At 34.2% G+C, this 17875-nt stretch overlaps 1 protein-coding gene across 1 annotated transcript in view; it reads left to right on the top strand.

Annotated features, from left to right (window-relative positions):
- Positions 1 to 17875, top strand: part of Tgs1 (trimethylguanosine synthase 1) — a 34747-nt gene that overhangs the window by 13501 nt on the left and 3371 nt on the right. The window contains exons 7-12 of the mRNA XM_033760728.1: positions 1672 to 1846; positions 3997 to 4300; positions 7200 to 7349; positions 9123 to 9266; positions 12951 to 13167; positions 14126 to 14204. Of these exons, the coding sequence (XP_033616619.1) occupies positions 1672 to 1846; positions 3997 to 4300; positions 7200 to 7349; positions 9123 to 9266; positions 12951 to 13167; positions 14126 to 14204 (1069 nt within the window). The remainder of the gene's footprint in view (positions 1 to 1671; positions 1847 to 3996; positions 4301 to 7199; positions 7350 to 9122; positions 9267 to 12950; positions 13168 to 14125; positions 14205 to 17875) is intronic.

Raw genomic sequence — 17875 nt, 5'->3', positions numbered from 1 at the left:
ATACTATACATACTTGGCAATTTACTTTTCTCTAAGCATTGTGCCTTTGCGGTACTTCCAGGTTATTGCATACATCTATCATTTTTTCCTTTTTATTCCCTAGGAGTACCCCATTGTGTGGATATACAAAAGTTTGTCCAACCATCTACCTATTGACGGGTATTTGGAATGTTTCTTATATTTTGCTATTAACAAATAAAATTGCTGTGTACATTTTTGTATAGACACCTAAGTTTCTTCCGGAGTTAAGTGCCCATGAATTAAATATAAAGAAATACGCATTAAATATGAAAGAAATGTGAAGGTATAGGTAATTATATAAGAACAACTGGCGATGTCTCCTTTGACAGGAAGATTGAAAGTATACTTTTAGGTTGGTTGATTTGATTGGTTTTTTTAGAGAAGTTCTCCCTATGTAGCCCAGGCTGGCCTGAAACTTTCACTCCTCCTGCCCCAGCCTCCCAAGCATGGGGAATACAGGTGTACACACCTCACCTGACTGAAGGTATACTATTTATGTCATTTTACACCAGTGATCTAAACCATTACTAGTCTTGTATATTTTCATCTTAACCTATTTTATATGCTTACCTATTTTATGTGTTATGAAATTTAAATAGAACCTACACATTATAAAGTCCTAAGGAAGAGGGCATGGGAAATGTCTCACTATTGATGTATAAATTGACCTCAATTTGTTCGAAAGTACTATATGTGCTAATAATTAAAATACTATAAATAGTTTGAGAAGTTGTCTCCTTTAAGTACTTCAAGGCATTTGTATTTCATGTAATTATTTACAGCTAAAAATTATAAAGTTTAGCAATATAAAAAGTTTTTTAATTCTTGGAACAGTTTATTGCTATGCATATGTAATCTTATTTGAGAAATAATTGTGTAGCTTTTGGTAGTATACCTTCATAGATATATTTTTTCAACTGGTTAACTTTGTCCTAATTAGAGCATTCAATTTTACTTAGAAGGATGATTACTTTTTAATATAAGTTTCTAATATAGCTAGAAGGAGTTAAGTAAATCTTAATATAGTCAAAGAATGCTTTCATAGCAGATAGATACATTGTAGGACTGGAAAAAAATTGGATAATGAGATTAGATATGCTTTTATAACTTTATGAGCCAGGGTTTGTGTCTCGTATAAGTTCACATTAATCTAGGTTAAGAATTTAATGACCAGGGGCTGGGGATTTAGCTCAGTGGTTCCACCGGCCTGGCAAGCACGAGGACCCAAGTTTGATCCCTGGTACCAAAAAAAAAAAAAAAAAAAAAAAAAAAAAGAATTTAATAACCAGTCTTTTTAAGCATATCCTGATAAAAGCTTTGGCTCTTAAGAAAAGTTTTCCTAGCAACGGGATTGTTTTTGTTTTTGTTTTAGTTTGTTTGTTTATTACAGTGCTCTATATAATTTTTACTTCTGAGCATTAGATATGCTGTTATTTCTAGCTTTGGTGTTTCATATTTGCTTTAAAATCAACATAAAAAGTCAAACTAGAAACTTCTGCAATTTATATTCGAACATTTTCATAGTTAAAAAAGTTGAAATGGTGGCTACTAATAGCAAAGAACTAGTGAAAATTGTTAGCTTTCCTCTCTTTTCCCATTAGAAAACATTTCTAGAATTTAAAGTATGAATCACTTTTGATCTGGTCACAGATACGGTGGAATTCAACATTTCAGTCATCGCCAGATCAGGTATCTAGAGAAGAATATAAAACGCAAGTCAAAATATCTGGACATGCGTAGACAAATAAAGATGAAAAACAAACATATTGTCTTTACTGAAAAATCAGAAAAAACAGTTTTCAAGAAGAGCAAGGCTCTGAGTAAAGTACGTATCAATTTTGTTTTATACTACTATAAAAAGATTGTATTTTGTGGGCATGACTGTTTAAAATTGTTTTATTCAAATGGGAAGCTTGTTTCTACAACATTTAAGGGTGCCTAAAATCTTTTTCCACTTGCTTCCTGAGGGCATATATTGTGTAAACTAGATTTTGAAAAACAATGAGGCGATATGTAAAGGGAGTGTTTGAAAGCTATAGAGCAGTGATGTCTAGGAAGCTAAGTAAGTCACATTGCCCTTCCTGTGTAACAACAGGCAAGCACAAGGAGAATTTCTCATCTGTTTCAGGCTAAGTAGTATCCTGATAATCCAAATTTTGATGTATCTTTTAGTATAAACCTTAATTGTGAGCTTATCCATTGGTAATAGATCATACTTTGAAATAAGTCTCATCCATGAAATACAGTAGCATGAAATATAAGGCTAGTTTATTGATTCACATTGTAATCTGAAATATTCATATCCCCTATGTTTGCCATACCTCCCATCCAAATAGTTGGGAAACCAGAGTAATTAGAACATTGCTTGAATTGATGAGTTATTCTATCTTGTAGGATAAAAAGTACCTTAAGGAAAAAAAAAGGGAAAAGGATCAAGAGATGGCTGGAGAGGGAAAGGAGTTAAGGGAAGTGGATGAAAAGGGAATTATGTACATGTACCAACTCCCCACAAGGAATATAAACATTATGTATTACACACATGGCCTAATAAATAAATTTAAAGTAAATTTTAAAAACTTTTTATTTTTAAAAAAGCACCTTTAATGAGTAGAACCTTGGTATCAGTCTTACTACCAACACTCTATAAGGCAAGAAAGCTAATCTCAGACTATGAGATGACTTTGTTTTACCCTAGGATACATTATCCTGCTTTACTTCATCATAATTATAAAACTTGCTAAAAGTTATAGCTGGTTTTGTTTTTTAATTATATTTCAGGTTGGCCAGTTGCTGGTTATATTTTAATGAACATTTAACGACCCTAGTTGTATCTGACTTTCTAGTCCATTCCTGTAGAACTTTTCTTAATGTTTTCCATACAGTAGCCCCCATACATTCATTTCTTGGTGAGAGCAGAAGCATAGCTGCTAAGGAAAATAAGAAACTTGGCTGTTGTGTCCCTGGAGCTCTGATAAGATATATGAACCTTACAAGAGTGTGAAACATGAGTCAGTTCCCTCAGTAAATCTGAGTTTCCCTCAGAGCACCGTTCTAGGTCAGTGATGATGAACTGTGGCATGTGTTTTATTTTCTTTTAAGATAAAAAATGTTAGTGTATGAGTTATTTTTTCTAAGCTAAAGCCTCAGTATTCAAGTTTAATTGCAACATTGACACATTGTGGTAAATAACATGGATTTTGGATTGTAGTTTGGACACTCAGCTCTAAAAAGTTCACCATCACTGTTCTACGTTGTTACCTGTCATGTGTCTGCCACTCTTGTTCTAATTTACTTACTCTTTAGAAGGTGATGAAGACCTGGTATAAAGAATGTTCTTGTTATAGAAGACACAAGGAGGTCTTATCATCTGAAATTGGGCCTTGTTGACATTTCAACCAATAAACTTACCTACTTTTTGGGACTCATCTTAGGCTCTGCTATTTTATTAAAAGGCAGTATTCCTTCTTTCCCAGATAGCACTACTCTTACTTGTAAAGACAAACTGACACTAAATCTTTTAGAGTTCATCCTCGATACCATGTAGCATTTAACATAGACTATTGCAGAAAGCTTATGTAAATTGAAAAACTGAAATTAATGACTTAATAATAAGTAGATATTGTTATTCAGTGATAGTAGATATCATTTGTAATGATAATATCACAGAACAGTTATATTGTTGGAGGTTTTATGGAAAGTTACTAGCATAGTTAGGCTTTATCTCTTAATGTTAATTTATAGCAGGAAGTATTTAATCTAACATTTTCTTTTTGGAAAATTCTTTAATAAGGTCATAGGATGCCCAGATAAATTCTAATTAGCCCAGAATTACTTATTAGCTTGTGTGATGCAGTATACTTATCAGAACTAGTAATTATGACAGCTTGTAGGTCTAGTCACAAGTGGTAGAAGATGGGATAGATTCTTTATAGTTTAAAGTGAATTCATGATCATGATGTCGTCTTAAAATTTCAGGTAGAAAAATTTCTAAAATGGATTAATGAACCAGTGGATGAGGAAGCATCACAGGAGTCATTTTCTCATGACAATATACAAGACAGTTGCACCAGCAGTGATTCAGAGAAATTAGACATGTCTGTTAAAAAAGCTGATGACCTAATGGTAACTAGAAGTCTAGAACCTGAAAAGTGTCAGGCCATCTCTTCAGCCAGTGAACCTGAAACAGAAAAGAATGAACAACACAGCCCGATAGCAGCTATTCCAGAGAAGAATTGTGTTGCTCAGGAAACACCAGACTTTCCCCAGGTAGACACTAAAGGTAAGATTAAATTGCTTCAGCTTTAGTGGATTTCATTAAGTATATTTTCTCTTTCATTTGTATTTTCTTAGTTCTCACTTTTGAATCACCTGTACCTTAGGATTCATGGCTGTTTTATTTAAAGTGAGGAGAAGACATGGTAAGTGTGTGTTCGTTAGCTATAACTCGCCACCCCCAGCACTCTACTCTGAACTCAGGAAAGCACAATACAGAAGGGAAACGCGTGAAAAGACTGCGTTTGAGAACTGACCACAGAGCTTGGGTTCTGCTGCTGTTCTCTTCCCATGGGCTGAAGGTAGCCTGTTTTTGAAATTTGGTGTAGCACAGGTTTTGTTTTTTTGGATACTTCATGTTTTTTGTTGTTGATGGTGGTAGTTTGATTCGTTTGTTTTCTTGGTACATTGACTTAAAGTATTCACAGTAGTTGGCACTAATGAATGTAAAACTAACAATTTTGTTTCATGTCCTTTTGTACTATTTGAATTTTTATACAAAACTCCCTTTATAATTCAAAATAATAATTGTATTTATTGTATTCATTGGAACAGAGAATTGCTTTTTTTAAACATTTTCATTTACTATGGTATTCAGGTTATTGATGAGCTGTTTCAGGCTTGTCTTTATGAAACGACTACACCTATTATGATCCTTCATTTCTTAATATGGTAGTGAAGAAAATATCTCAATTTTGAGTCTTGATTTTTTTTTTCCTTTCTGTGGATGTGAATATGTACCTATGATCTTCATACCACATGTCTCTTTGCTTTTCTTAACACCATACTTCAGGTAGGTGTTTTTTTTTGTTCGTTTCTTTTTAATCAGTATTATAACAACTGATGTTCATGTGTATGACAGTTGGCACATTTCTGAAATGTTTTCTGGTACCTTACTCATCTTTAATCTGTGGGATAGCTTAATAGGTAGGTGATTTATTCTCCATTCTATAAATGCAGAAAATAGCTCAGGAAATTAAAAGTGTGGCCAAAAAAAAGTAGCATAACTACAACTCACTACCAAGTTCTCTGATTCCTAAGTCCCGTACTTCCATAAGCAACAGTTACCATAATGCTAGTAATTCTTATTTGGACAGTGTTGATTGTCAAAATAATCTAAGGAATTCTGACAGTTAGTACTTGGGTTAGTTAACATTAGATCCTGTACAAGATAGTCTTGTACAACAAAGAATTGTCTTTGTCACCCAAAATTACCATCTGTTGAAAAACACTACAATTTTCTGTGGGCAGTTTTTACTGTTTGCAGTGATCTAGTAACTGTATTAAGGCATAGTCCTATCCTTGAGGACTGTGTATACTGATACATGTAATAGAGCTTTATTCATCAACTATGATACCTTGTTTTTATGCTTTACTGTGAGAGAACTCTCATTTTTCTATGTTGCTGAATCAGCTTGAAACTGAAGCCAAATTATCAAACTAATAGCCATTTGTCTAAGAAAAGGATTTCATTTAGTCTGTGAATGAGTGAGATCTTTTTTCTGTGGAATGGAGCTAGAGACCTATGTTTCAAGTTTTCAGATACCTTATGTTTTGTAAGACTAACATATTCCCACCAGCTTGAACTGCCAGTGGTATATGTATGACTGTCCCATCTGGCAGCTTGAACCACCGGTGGTCCAAATAGATCGAATAACTTTTATTGGTCTTTTTAGTAAAAATATTCATAAAAAGTCTATAGGTAAACTCAATCTAATTATTCCCTGAATTTGAATAATTCCTTAATATTGATATTTAAAATTACTATAATAACAAATTTATTAAATTAAAAATTTATACTTGTGAAGTCTATCAGTAATTAATTATCCAGATTTTAACATGGAAATCCTACAGGTACCCCACTGTTGGTCTATATAATATGCATTTATAACTGCTATACCACAAGTCAGCTGTATTACAATTATCTTATACCATTTTAATGTTTTCCTTAAGACACTATAATATGGTGACAGCTGACCTACTAAATCAGTGCCTTTCTTTGCATTATTGTAATCAAAGAACTCTTAAGAATTGGTACAAGCTACCCGATGGAACAGTCATGCATATACCAGTGGTGGTTCATGGGGGAAATAGCAAAGTCAAATCAGAGCCACCCAGCAGCAAGACATAAAAATTACAGCCCTTTTGTGTATATGTTAATATGGCCAGGGCTTGAGCTTAATTAGTCCTTGTAAGGTTCTATTTTAAGGAAGTGAGAAACATTTACATTTCAAAATTTACCAATTAAATCATATTGTGGCCAACAGAAGCAAATTCTATACGTGATTTGAGTATCCCTTATCTGGACCAAAAGTATTTCAGATTTTGGAATATTTGCATATATATAACAAAGTATCTTGAGGGTAGAGCTGAAATCCTAACAAAAAATTTATTTGTGTTTCATATGCACTCTGAACACATAACCTGAGGGTAATTTTTATACTATATTTTTAGTGCACCTGAGTTTTGGCTACCAACTAGTCAGATAAAGTCAGGTGTGGATTTTCCATTTGTAGTGTCATGTCAAAGCTCAAGTTTTTCAGATTTGAAGAATTTTGGAATTTAAAATTAGGGATACTCAGCTCTGTCTTTGTCAGTACTGTAAATGAAATTAGTAAAATGCAGTTTACTAATTAATTCATTTTGTAGGAATAAAGAATTGGTGCTTTCAGAGGATGGGTCACTTTTCCAGTTTCAAAGTCAATAAGTAGCAAAATGGAGGCAGAGATATAAAGCCATTGGAGTTTTTATCATTCCCTCCTGTGTCTCTAGATGTATTGTTACATATGTGTTCTGGAATATAGTTTACAATTGTAATTATTTGATATTGCTGCACTTTTAGACAGAGTTCTCCATAATTTTCTTTTTTAATAGTGAGCATCTGTATCCTTTGTTTTTTATTTTAGCTGAAATTAAAAAGAAGAAGAAGAAAAATAAAAACAGAAAGGTAAATAGCATTCCTCCTGAGATAGCTGCTGTTCCTGAGCTGATTAAATACTGGGCCCAGAGATACAGACTCTTCTCCCGTTTCGATGAGGGGATTAAGTTAGATAGAGGTAAGGTGTGTGTGTATTTCTTAATTTTATTTTGAACCCACTTCAAATTTACAGAAAAGTTGCAAGAATTTTCATATCCTATACAAAATTTATCTATTTTCAAAATTTTACATTTACTTTATCATTCTCTGTGCTCACATCATGCCACTACTTCTCACTACTTTAGCATATATTTGCTATGAGCAAGAATACTTTTATGTAACAAAAGTTATTTCAGCAGTCCAAACCCTCATGTCAGCAGTTGTCCTATCATGTCCGTTCATTTGTTCATTCTTTTTTGCTTTATTTATTTTGGATATTTGAGACCAGGTCTCAAATGGTGATCTTCCTGGCTCACCCTCCCAAGTGCTGAGGTTACAGACACCCTGCTCCCTTCATGCCTTTAAAGGATCTTTTTCTTTCAGTATAGGGTCATGTGTTGCATTTAATTTTCATGTTTCTTTAGTTTTCTTTAATCTGGATCAATGGATTGATTGATTTTAGGGGGTTGTTTTTGTTGTTGTTTGCAGTGCTGGAGTCCTAGGACTTCATCTTTGCCAAGTGAAGTGCTCCACCACTGAGCTCTGCCCCCAGTGCTACTATGACATTTTTCAAAGGAATGATAGCTAGTTATTTTGTAGAATATCTCTCAGTTTGGGTATATATGCATTTCTAAAACTTATGACAGATTTAATCTGTATTTGTAGCATTTTAAGATACATTGCAAAAATAATTGATAAATTATTAAAAAACAATCTGGTGAACAAATACCTAATGCAGAAAATTATAATTTAATATGAACTGGAAAGTTTGAGGTTTTTCTTGTGCTTTTCTTCTTTGATCTTGAACATCTTACTTAATCCAGTCTTACTGGTGCTCATTTTCATACTGTGGGTACCAGGGAGATTTGAATCTTGGTGAAATCTCAGGGATTCTCTGCACCTCTTATTATAATTTGCAAACTGTTGTATATTGAGGGAAATATGTAGGAGTTTATTAGAAGAAATAAGACAGGAAAAACTTGGAATTCTATATAGTGAGTTAATACTGTTAATTCTTCCAGTAATAAAGAGACTTTTAAAATTTTAGTAAGGGTAGGAAAAGGAAATTGGCACACATCTTGTTCAGAGAAATGTCTTTCAAGAAAAATGCTAATTTTTTTCTATTGGGCAAGGAAAGCAATATTCTCTTTCCTCCGGAGTTGTCATAGGACATAGTTTCTGATAATGGTGAGGGTTCTGCTACTCTACTTCTGCAGTTCTGCAGCTATTTGCTGTCAGCTCCTTGCTTTTTCTGGCCCCTAAAAACATGCAGATTTTTTCCAATGTGTCCATTACAAATCTAGGTCATTGTTTCTCCATTAGGAGTGAAATAATTGGGGAACTTGAGAGAGCCTAGGGAGCTACCTAATTAGAAAAGCTGACTTTCAGGGCCAGGGATTTAGTTCAGTGGTTTGACTGCCTGCCTTGCAAGCACAAGGTCCTGAATTCGATCCCAGGTACCAAAAAAAGAAAGGAAGGCTGACTTTCCATTTTCCATAATAGATAAGCAGTGGTTAGTCTCAAACAGAAAATCGATAGTTCATGCAGAATCAGGTTAAAAATTGGAGTGCTTACTTATATAGAAGTTAGGAATGAGAATGAGAACTTTTCTTTAAAACTAGGTAATTAGTAACTTTTAGAAAGGGAAAACTAAGCTTTTTGGAAGTATATAATAATGTAGACATGTATGCTTTAACATGTGTGACTTGGTTTCTTGGAATTGAACCTCCTAACAAATGTTCTTCCTTTGCAGAGGGCTGGTTTTCAGTTACACCTGAAAAGATTGCTGAACACATTGCTGGTCGTGTCAGTCAGTGCTTCAAGTGTGACACTGTAGTGGATGCATTCTGTGGAGTTGGAGGAAATACCATTCAGTTTGCCTTAACAGGAAAAAGAGGTAATTAGCTATCAATAGAAGAAAACTTTTATTTCCAGTTTATTCAGTAAATGTTTAATTTTATTTCAGTCTGTCTTGCTGAGGTTATATAATTAATAATTTCACACCAAATGTTTAAAAGAGTAGCTTATATATATTAGTTATAAACTTTGTATCATGTACTGGTATAAGTACTTAATATGTATTAATGTATTTAATATATTTAGTCAACAGTCTTATGAAATTTGTCTTTTACCATCTGCATTTCATAGATAAGTTGAGACATTAAGAGATGGTAGAACTTGTATAAGATTATGTAGATACATCTAACTGTTGGAGCCAAGATCATAAAGCTAAAAATACTAAAATTAATCTTTAGAAGAAAAGAATGCTGAACAGGGAATTGCCACTTGGTTGCTATCATTATGACTTTACCCACCATTTAACCTTTATTTAAAAGAGGTATTGATTTGAAGTAACCCTGTGATACTTTCCTTCATGCAGTATACTAAGAATCTAAAAATCCTTTAATAATAAGTATTATATCATCCTCATGCTTGTTTGACCTTGGAATTAGGAGAAAGAAAACCTCTATTACTTGTATCTACTTGTATTTACTTTGTCCTATAGGTAGTGTGCTTTTTCCCAGGGAAAAAATGGCTTTAAAGAAGTGGAACATTCTATCAAAAGTATATACCTGAGTTTTGAAGCCAGGGTTTTTACACATTTTTTTCTAACTATATTTTGTCATTTTTAAAGATATCCATTGTTGATTCATATTCTGGATACTTTTTTTCAGTATCTTCACAGTATACATATCAATTAGTGATCATACCTATTTAGCAGAATCTCACTAATTTATGTAAAGTATTAATGTTAACTAGGAAAGCATAATATGATTCTGAAAATCATTTTATGGAAGTTAGAAAATGAAGTAAATCTTAGCATTGATTTTAAGACCAATGCTAATAAAGTGTGGCTACTATTTAATTACTCTTGTATTCCAGGTGTGATATTTGTTAACTTTATATAGTCTTCTAACAGCCTGATAAAAGCTGTTTTCTCATTCACCAGAAAAATAATATTCTTGCTCCCCCTGAATTATGTATTCTCAAATTTCTTCTCCAGTTTGGCCAGATAAGCCATTCTTATGCACTGAAATCAAATATACATTGCCGGAAAATGTACATTTTTTCCTCAAGTTGTAAATTTAGCTTTGCTTTAGCTTTGTATCATAACACAGTGGTTAAAATATATGCCCCTTAATATGGTAGCAAATAGATCTGGAAATTTTCTTGAAATATAAAACCAATTGGGAAATAATACGTACATACATACATACAAATTAACGATCATGCATTTGTACTTCACTATGTAGAAATCTGTTGGCAGGGCCTTCAATAGCTTAGTATCCATTTGTAAAGGAAAATATCTAGTGTAGGTCCCAAGCTAAAGGAGACTACTTCTTTTATATCCTCATAGGCCAGCTCCCTTCACAGCCCAAGTAGCATATAGTCTCTCACCTGTACAGGCTGCCAGCCTCTGAGAAGAAAACAAGGTAGATTGTGAACACTGGGCCTTCCCAGTGCTATCACGACCTGACTTCTGTGATATTAGAAGCATGGTAATCTTCCAGCATATGATCCAGTGGTTGCTAGTAGTATTCTATGAACACTAGTTATAGATCTTCTTCCTAAAATCCCTCTGCAGTCATTGAGCTGACCACATTATAGCAAGGAATTCACAACAATTAAAGAGTAATTGATCTTGTATGTATGTGTATACATGCATACTTATCACACTTAGTTGTTTTGAATTCCCTACCATAATATATGCATATGTTCATACATATACACGAGAAAGTGGCTTTTATATATTATTGACATCCCTTTGTGTCAAAATTTGTTTCTGTTCAGCTGCTGTCAATGACTATAGAAATCACAGACTTTGTATTTTGCTGTTAAGGATTTTTTTCATCTTTCAGTGTATTACAGTAGTTCAGCATTAGTACTTCTGAGTAGAGCTTTCCATGATAATGGAAATGTTCTTTGCCTATGTTATCTGTTATGGTAGCCACTAGGCACAAGTGGATCATGAGCATTTGAAATGTAACAGTGTGGATGAGGATCTAAATTCTCTTTAATATTAGTTTATTTTAATGAACTTAAAGGTAATAGTCACATGTGGCTAGTGGCTACCATTTTTGAACAACATAGGTCTATATAGTATCATCAAATATTGGTTAGCATGTCATTTATGTAATAAAGTGCTGTCTTGGTCACTTTTCTTATCACTGAGACATAATACCTGACACCCACAGCTTAAAGAAAGAAAGGTTTATTTTTAGCTCACAGCTTACAGAGGTTTCAGGCCATAGTATTCTGGCACAAGAGCAGGATAGAGGCACATGGCCAAGAAGTTGCTCACAGGGAAGCAGAGCAAAGGGAGGATCTACGGATGGAGAGAGACCCTACCAAGTCACACCCCCTGACCTACTCCAACCAGACTCCGCTTCCTAACAGCCAGTCATAAAAGCCCTTATAATCCAATCACATTCGCAAAGCCCCACCTTTTAGCACATGAGGCTTTGGGGGGCTATCTAGATATACTTAATACACACACACACACACACACACACACACACACACACACACACGTACTTACATGCTGTTACATCTAAAAACAAAATCTGCCTCCAAAAGAATTATAGAAGAAAATAGGAAAACCTGAGCAGGTGTGACATTGAAAGTGACTTTTTCTTTTGAACTTTTAGTATTGTCAGCATATTTCTTCATCTGTATCTGAACTGTACAGGAAAGTAGATTGAGCAGCTGAAAAGAATCCTTTCACATAAATGTGAATACTAGTTTATTTACAGTAGAAAAATAGCATTATAAATGCCTGGTTTTAAAATAGCTGGTGCTTCTGTTCATTACTTAAATGATTCAGTATATTATTTCTGTTAACAGAAATGTTAACACATTTTGAAACTAGCATCTCTGGGAAACAGCTACATTTCCGTGAAAACCATGCTGCATGCATACGTATTACATTTAGCCATTTCATGTGTAGGATACTGTCATCACACACTTGTGCACTTATAGGCACACTGGAATAATTTACTATAGATGTGAGTGAGCTAATTAATGTTTGCATGGCTAATTATGAAATTACAAAAGATTAAATGAAAGCCCATCAGTGAAAACATGATATTTCTTCCCTCTACCTAAAAATGTCTCAGTAAACATAATCAACAGTTGTCTTTACATGTCTTATTCATAATCAATATTGAATTCTAAAAATGTGTTTGTTTTGGTTTTCTGTAGAAGTTACTGAATTTCCCTTCACTTAGGCATGGACATATTTCATGAAAATTTGTCCTTTTTGAAAGCTAGCATGGGGCTTTACATGTAAGCATTTGTTGCTTGGACTGTGCATAGCACAGCAAAAGCTGAGCTCATAGTTGGCTTGCAGCTACTTGAAGGCAGCTGTTGCCACTTATTTAGGTGAAGCTGCTAAGTGAGAAAACTTTGAAACCAGTTGTTTCAGTGAGTTTCTTGGTCACTGAAAATTTAAGTAAAATCTCTGTTATATGTAGCCAAATGTCTCTTAGTCTAAAAAAAAGGTTCTTTTACAGAAAATAAACTCTCCTATGTAACTAATAATAAGTATCAACTAACTTAGTTTTTCTTTTTCCACTTTTAGTGATTGCCATTGATATCGACCCCGTTAAAATTGATCTTGCTCGAAATAATGCAGAAGTTTATGGGATAGCAGATAAGATAGAGTTCATCTGTGGAGACTTCCTGCTGCTGGCTCCAGATTTAAAGGCTGATGTTGTCTTCCTCAGCCCACCTTGGGGAGGACCAGATTATGCCACTGCAGAGACCTTTGACATTCAGACAATGATGTGTCCTGATGGATATCCTTTGAAATTCCTGAGAGTTTACTCAAACAGTGCTTGTGGGGAGGAAGGGGAATGTATGCGTAAGAGTAAGAAGTTGGTGAAAAGGGGTGATATTAGCTAATAGAATTTGATAGATTCCAAGCTGGGTGTGGTGGTGCATGCATGTAATCTCAGCACTCGTGAGGCTGAGGCAGGAGGATCACTGTGAGTTCTCTACCAGCCTGGGCTACATAGTGAGTTTCAGGTCAATCTCAACTACATAGTGAGACCCTGTCTCAAAAAAACAAACAAAAAAGAATTTGATAGATTCCAGCACACAAAACAGATATGTAAAAATTATGTGGTAGCTGACCTCCAAAAATAATGGCAAACGTGAAATAATATGTCCCTTGAATACTGTTTAATTGTACTAATATAAAACAAGAGTAGAATACACTGTTTGCATACTTGAGAATTTCCTCAAAACCCATCTCTGGAATCATTGGGTGACTCTCCCATAACTTTTCTTCAGTTAACACTGACTAAGCTATTTTACTGAGTATCTTGACTTTGTTCTTTACTATAAGGTGGTGCTATTAGGCTTTCCTATTCCCTATTGTATTTTCTCACTTAGCAAATGACAGAAAAAGTTTGTATTTCTGACTTGGCTATCTACCACTGGGAAATTGAATAAAGAGATTTAACTTCTGATCTCTGACCTGTCTGGGTGTCCATATTGCTGAAGTACAAATCTCATGTTTAATTCTCTTTTAAGTTCCATGCAATGATAGTGAACATTTTATAGCTTTCAATGATATAAACAGCCTGTTGCAGCACATGTGTCATAGGTTTGCCATCACTGAATTAGAGAAATTAAATTTGTGCCTTGTACTATATAGCAAAATATATTTAGGTTATGATAAGTAAAGAACATCACTTTTTGATTGGAAATAAACTGCTTTTTTTTTGCTTTCTTTCTTTAACTACTTTCCACCTTTGAAATTTTCAGGCTTTCTCAGAGGATTACTAATAATATTGTTTATTTTCTGCCAAGAAACGCTGATGTTGACCAGGTAAGCTATTACTGAAGACCTTCTATGGGCCTCTGACTTAAGTGTTTCAAAGAATAAGCAGAAAAAGACAGGACGTTTTCTTATCCCAGAGCTGTTCATGAGAAGTCCCTGGTTTAACTGTTGTTAGCAACTGCAAGTGCCTGGCAGTTATATCTGTGTCTGTTGCATCTGCATAGCTCCTGGTGTGCTTAGACACAAGTAGAACATTCTAGACTTTAGGAGGACAGTGGAATGTGTTACATTTCAAATACTACACAGCTCAACTACACAGTATCTGCCTTGACTGAAACATCGCTTGAGAATAGAGTTTTAAGTATTTCTGAATGTAGCCCAGCCAAAGTTAATGTAGCAGACAAGACCTTTAATTCAGCTAGGACTAATTTTTAAATATATTTCCATTAATTTTCTCAACTATGTTCTCATTACTTTTTCTGGGATAGCTTTTATGCATTGGTTTTCAATATCTATTTTCTGGTGTTTTGGACCTTCCTTTTTTCCTTCTAGATTATCTCAGCCTAGTTTTTCAACTCAGGTATAACCATTCTATTATGAAGTATAGCATTCACGTATGTGTTTTTGCCTGTGCTTTTGGTGTCATAACTAAGAGTTGTATAGTTTTAACCCAAAACCATTGATAGCTTGGTATGCTTTGAAAGATTTTTTTCTCTGATTTATTTTCTGGGGTGGGGCCAAGCATAACTACTTTAAAACTTCCCAAATAATTGTAACATGCTCCAACATTGGGATTCTCTAGATTAAAAAGAATAAATGAAATTTATTAACTCATCTCTTACTCTTTGAGTTGAGTGGAAATGAAAATTGATCTTTCTGCCTGTCATCTATGATCTGTATTTTCTGTACCTCCCAAAATACTGTGTTGTACCATTTAAAAATACAAACAAGCACTATCCTATGTACCATGAGTTTTTAATACCAAACTTGATATTAGACCTGTTGTCTACTACTCAGATGACTTAGCTATTTCTAGACTTCCAGATAAGGCTGAGCTTACTGATACCACAATTATAGTTTTCTCATATGTAAACATTACGTTCCATTACTGTCACATAATAGGCTTCACGATATTTGCTGAGCTTTATCATGATACATAGGTTACAGACAGATAGGCTCAATTGGGGAATTAACAATAGGAGAGTCACTGTTTCCCATAAGCTTCAACTAGTTAACACTTTGACAAATATAGCATTTAACTTTTGGGGGGTTTTTTGGTTGTCATTTTGTTTTGTTTGTGGCTTACTTTAAAAACCTCCCAGGATTAGGGTTGGTACTTCCTGTTTCCTGCCTGTAGAGGGAGTAAAGACACTAGAAAATAAACTCGTGTGATTTCAAGTACATTATTGTGGGAAATTCATCTTTTTTTTCTACAACCAAGGAAATGATGCCATATGTGGGATATTTAAAATGAAAGGAGACCATAGTACAAGAGTAAGAGAAATAAGTGTTACAAAGAAATTAACTCATTTGTTAAAGATCACAGAATGTCTACAACCTGAACTTATAAAATACATAGCTGGGTTCCCAAAGCTTTGAGTCTGCTCTTTGAAACTCAGCCTTCATTTGCCCCTTAGAAAGGTCTATAGGAGACAGTTAGCATTCCATCTAGGGAAGTTATACTCTGGATAGTACTTATATTATCTTAAATTGAATATGGACTTGATATAAATATAACTTTTCTTGAAGTCATTTCATATACAAAATATTGCTAATTGTGCTCTGTCCAGTAAAATATTTTTCTAGGTACCCTATTTTCTTGATCTCCAATTCCCGGACACATATCCCTTGCTATTCACTTTCTCTCTGTCAATCCTAAGAACTAAATAATGTGAAAAAATCTTCTGAAAGGCTCTTAAGTTGTAAAATAGATCTCATTTCCTAAAACCACAGTTGAAACCTGGAGACTTAATTCAGATAGTCCAGAATAAATATATTTATATCTACTTGTTGCCTCTCTCTTGCTATGCTTTCCTTCATTGCTTACTTTTGACAGCCATAAGATTCCAATTCTAGTTTTGGATCTACTGTGCTTTGTAAACATGAAAAGTTTCTCTTTTAAGTAGTAAACAATATGGAGATAGACCTCTGGGCAGGCTAGCTTGACTCATCTCAGAATGGAGCCACACAAAGCAGTTACCAAGCACTACCTCCATGAAATCTAACATGAGAAGTTTTGTCTCTTAGCCATACCCTGAAATCATGACAGGTGGAACCCCTGGTCTGTTTGATAACAGTAACTCCTTATCCTTGTGTGATTTCCTAACTGGATATAACCAGCTTCAGAAAATTGATAGTGTTTGTACTTTTCAGTTCAAATTAAATCACTTGGAATTGTATGTTCATTCATTTCAGTACAGAGGAAAAAGGCAACCCTGAGTGATATCCCTAAGAATTGTTTAAAAAAATAAAATGTACACCTTCTGTGTGATAATTCCTGGCCCTTGCCTAATATACTCTATTTTCTGTGGCTTTTTTGAATAGACATCCTGATGATAGTTGGGTCAAACCCACCTATTTTGTTTCCTCTTGATGGGAGAAAATATTATTGTCCTTAAGTACAGAGATCAGTGTTAAATTTAATCAAAAGAACTGTCTTTAATCAAAAGGACTGTCTCTTTCTAGTTGATTTAATTCCCTAGGCTCCCATTGGCTTTTTAAATTCCATTCCATACAGTACTCAGTGGTAGATTGTGTATTCAGCATGTGCAAGGCCCTGGGTTCAATCTCTGGCATTAAAAAGGAAAAGAAAATGAAAGAAAAAGGAAAGAAAAAAAAAATGGAAGGAGGAAGAGAGGAGATGAGGGGGTAAACTAACTCCATTTCATAATGTTCATGAGAGAAAAGTTCCTAATTGTACTAATTATCACATTTCTAAGAGTTGTTTGATTTGCTAGGGATTCAAACCTAGGGATTTGTGCATGCTAGGCAACTGCTGTACCACTGAGCTATAGCTCTAGCTGCCAATAGTTTATTTTTACTGATGGTCAGTTGGTAGAGAAATCAGTAGATAGAAGGTAGTTTTTTTTATTGGTAACATTTCTAAAACTTGCCATACAGAAAAATAGAGTCATATTCATTTGAATAATTAGAACCATTTATAAATAAAAGCACCTGTTAGGTAATACTATTATTTGGAAAATATCTTTAACGGTAATTTTAAATTCAACTCCTTAGCATTTTTAGTGGTTTTTGGCTGAATATAGTAAATATCTTTAACGGTAATTTTAAATTCAACTCTTTAGCATTTTTAGTGGTTTTTGGCTGAATAAAGTAAATAATTGATTTTACTACAAGTATTCTAGGTAATCATAGCATCTGTAGTTACTAAACAGAAAGTTAGTACCTTCATTTTTCTAAATTTTAGAATGAGTAAAATTTAATAGCACAGTGTTCTGAATTTTGTGGAAATCTAGTCTAATGGTAGCATTTTCATAGCTAAAACTATATCCATGTGGTAAGCACTATGAAGCCATTCCAGGAGTTGGAGGGCCCTTCATCCAGGTTCAGGAACCAGAAGGTAAGAGAGTAGAAAGAGGGTAAGGACTGCATTGGAGTTCTGATACATGTAGGAATTATAGACCCTAATGCCAGCTTTTTTTTTTTTTTAATCTCAGAGTACTCAGAAGTGCATTTATAAACTAACAATATGCTTCATT

This window comes from Fukomys damarensis, unplaced genomic scaffold, assembly GCF_012274545.1.
Source record: "Fukomys damarensis isolate Sample0158 unplaced genomic scaffold, DMR_v1.0_HiC HiC_scaffold_5, whole genome shotgun sequence".
Taxonomy (NCBI): Eukaryota; Metazoa; Chordata; class Mammalia; order Rodentia; family Bathyergidae; genus Fukomys; species Fukomys damarensis.
Note: the sequence above shows the minus strand (reverse complement) of the source record. Positions and strands in the feature narration are given on the sequence as shown.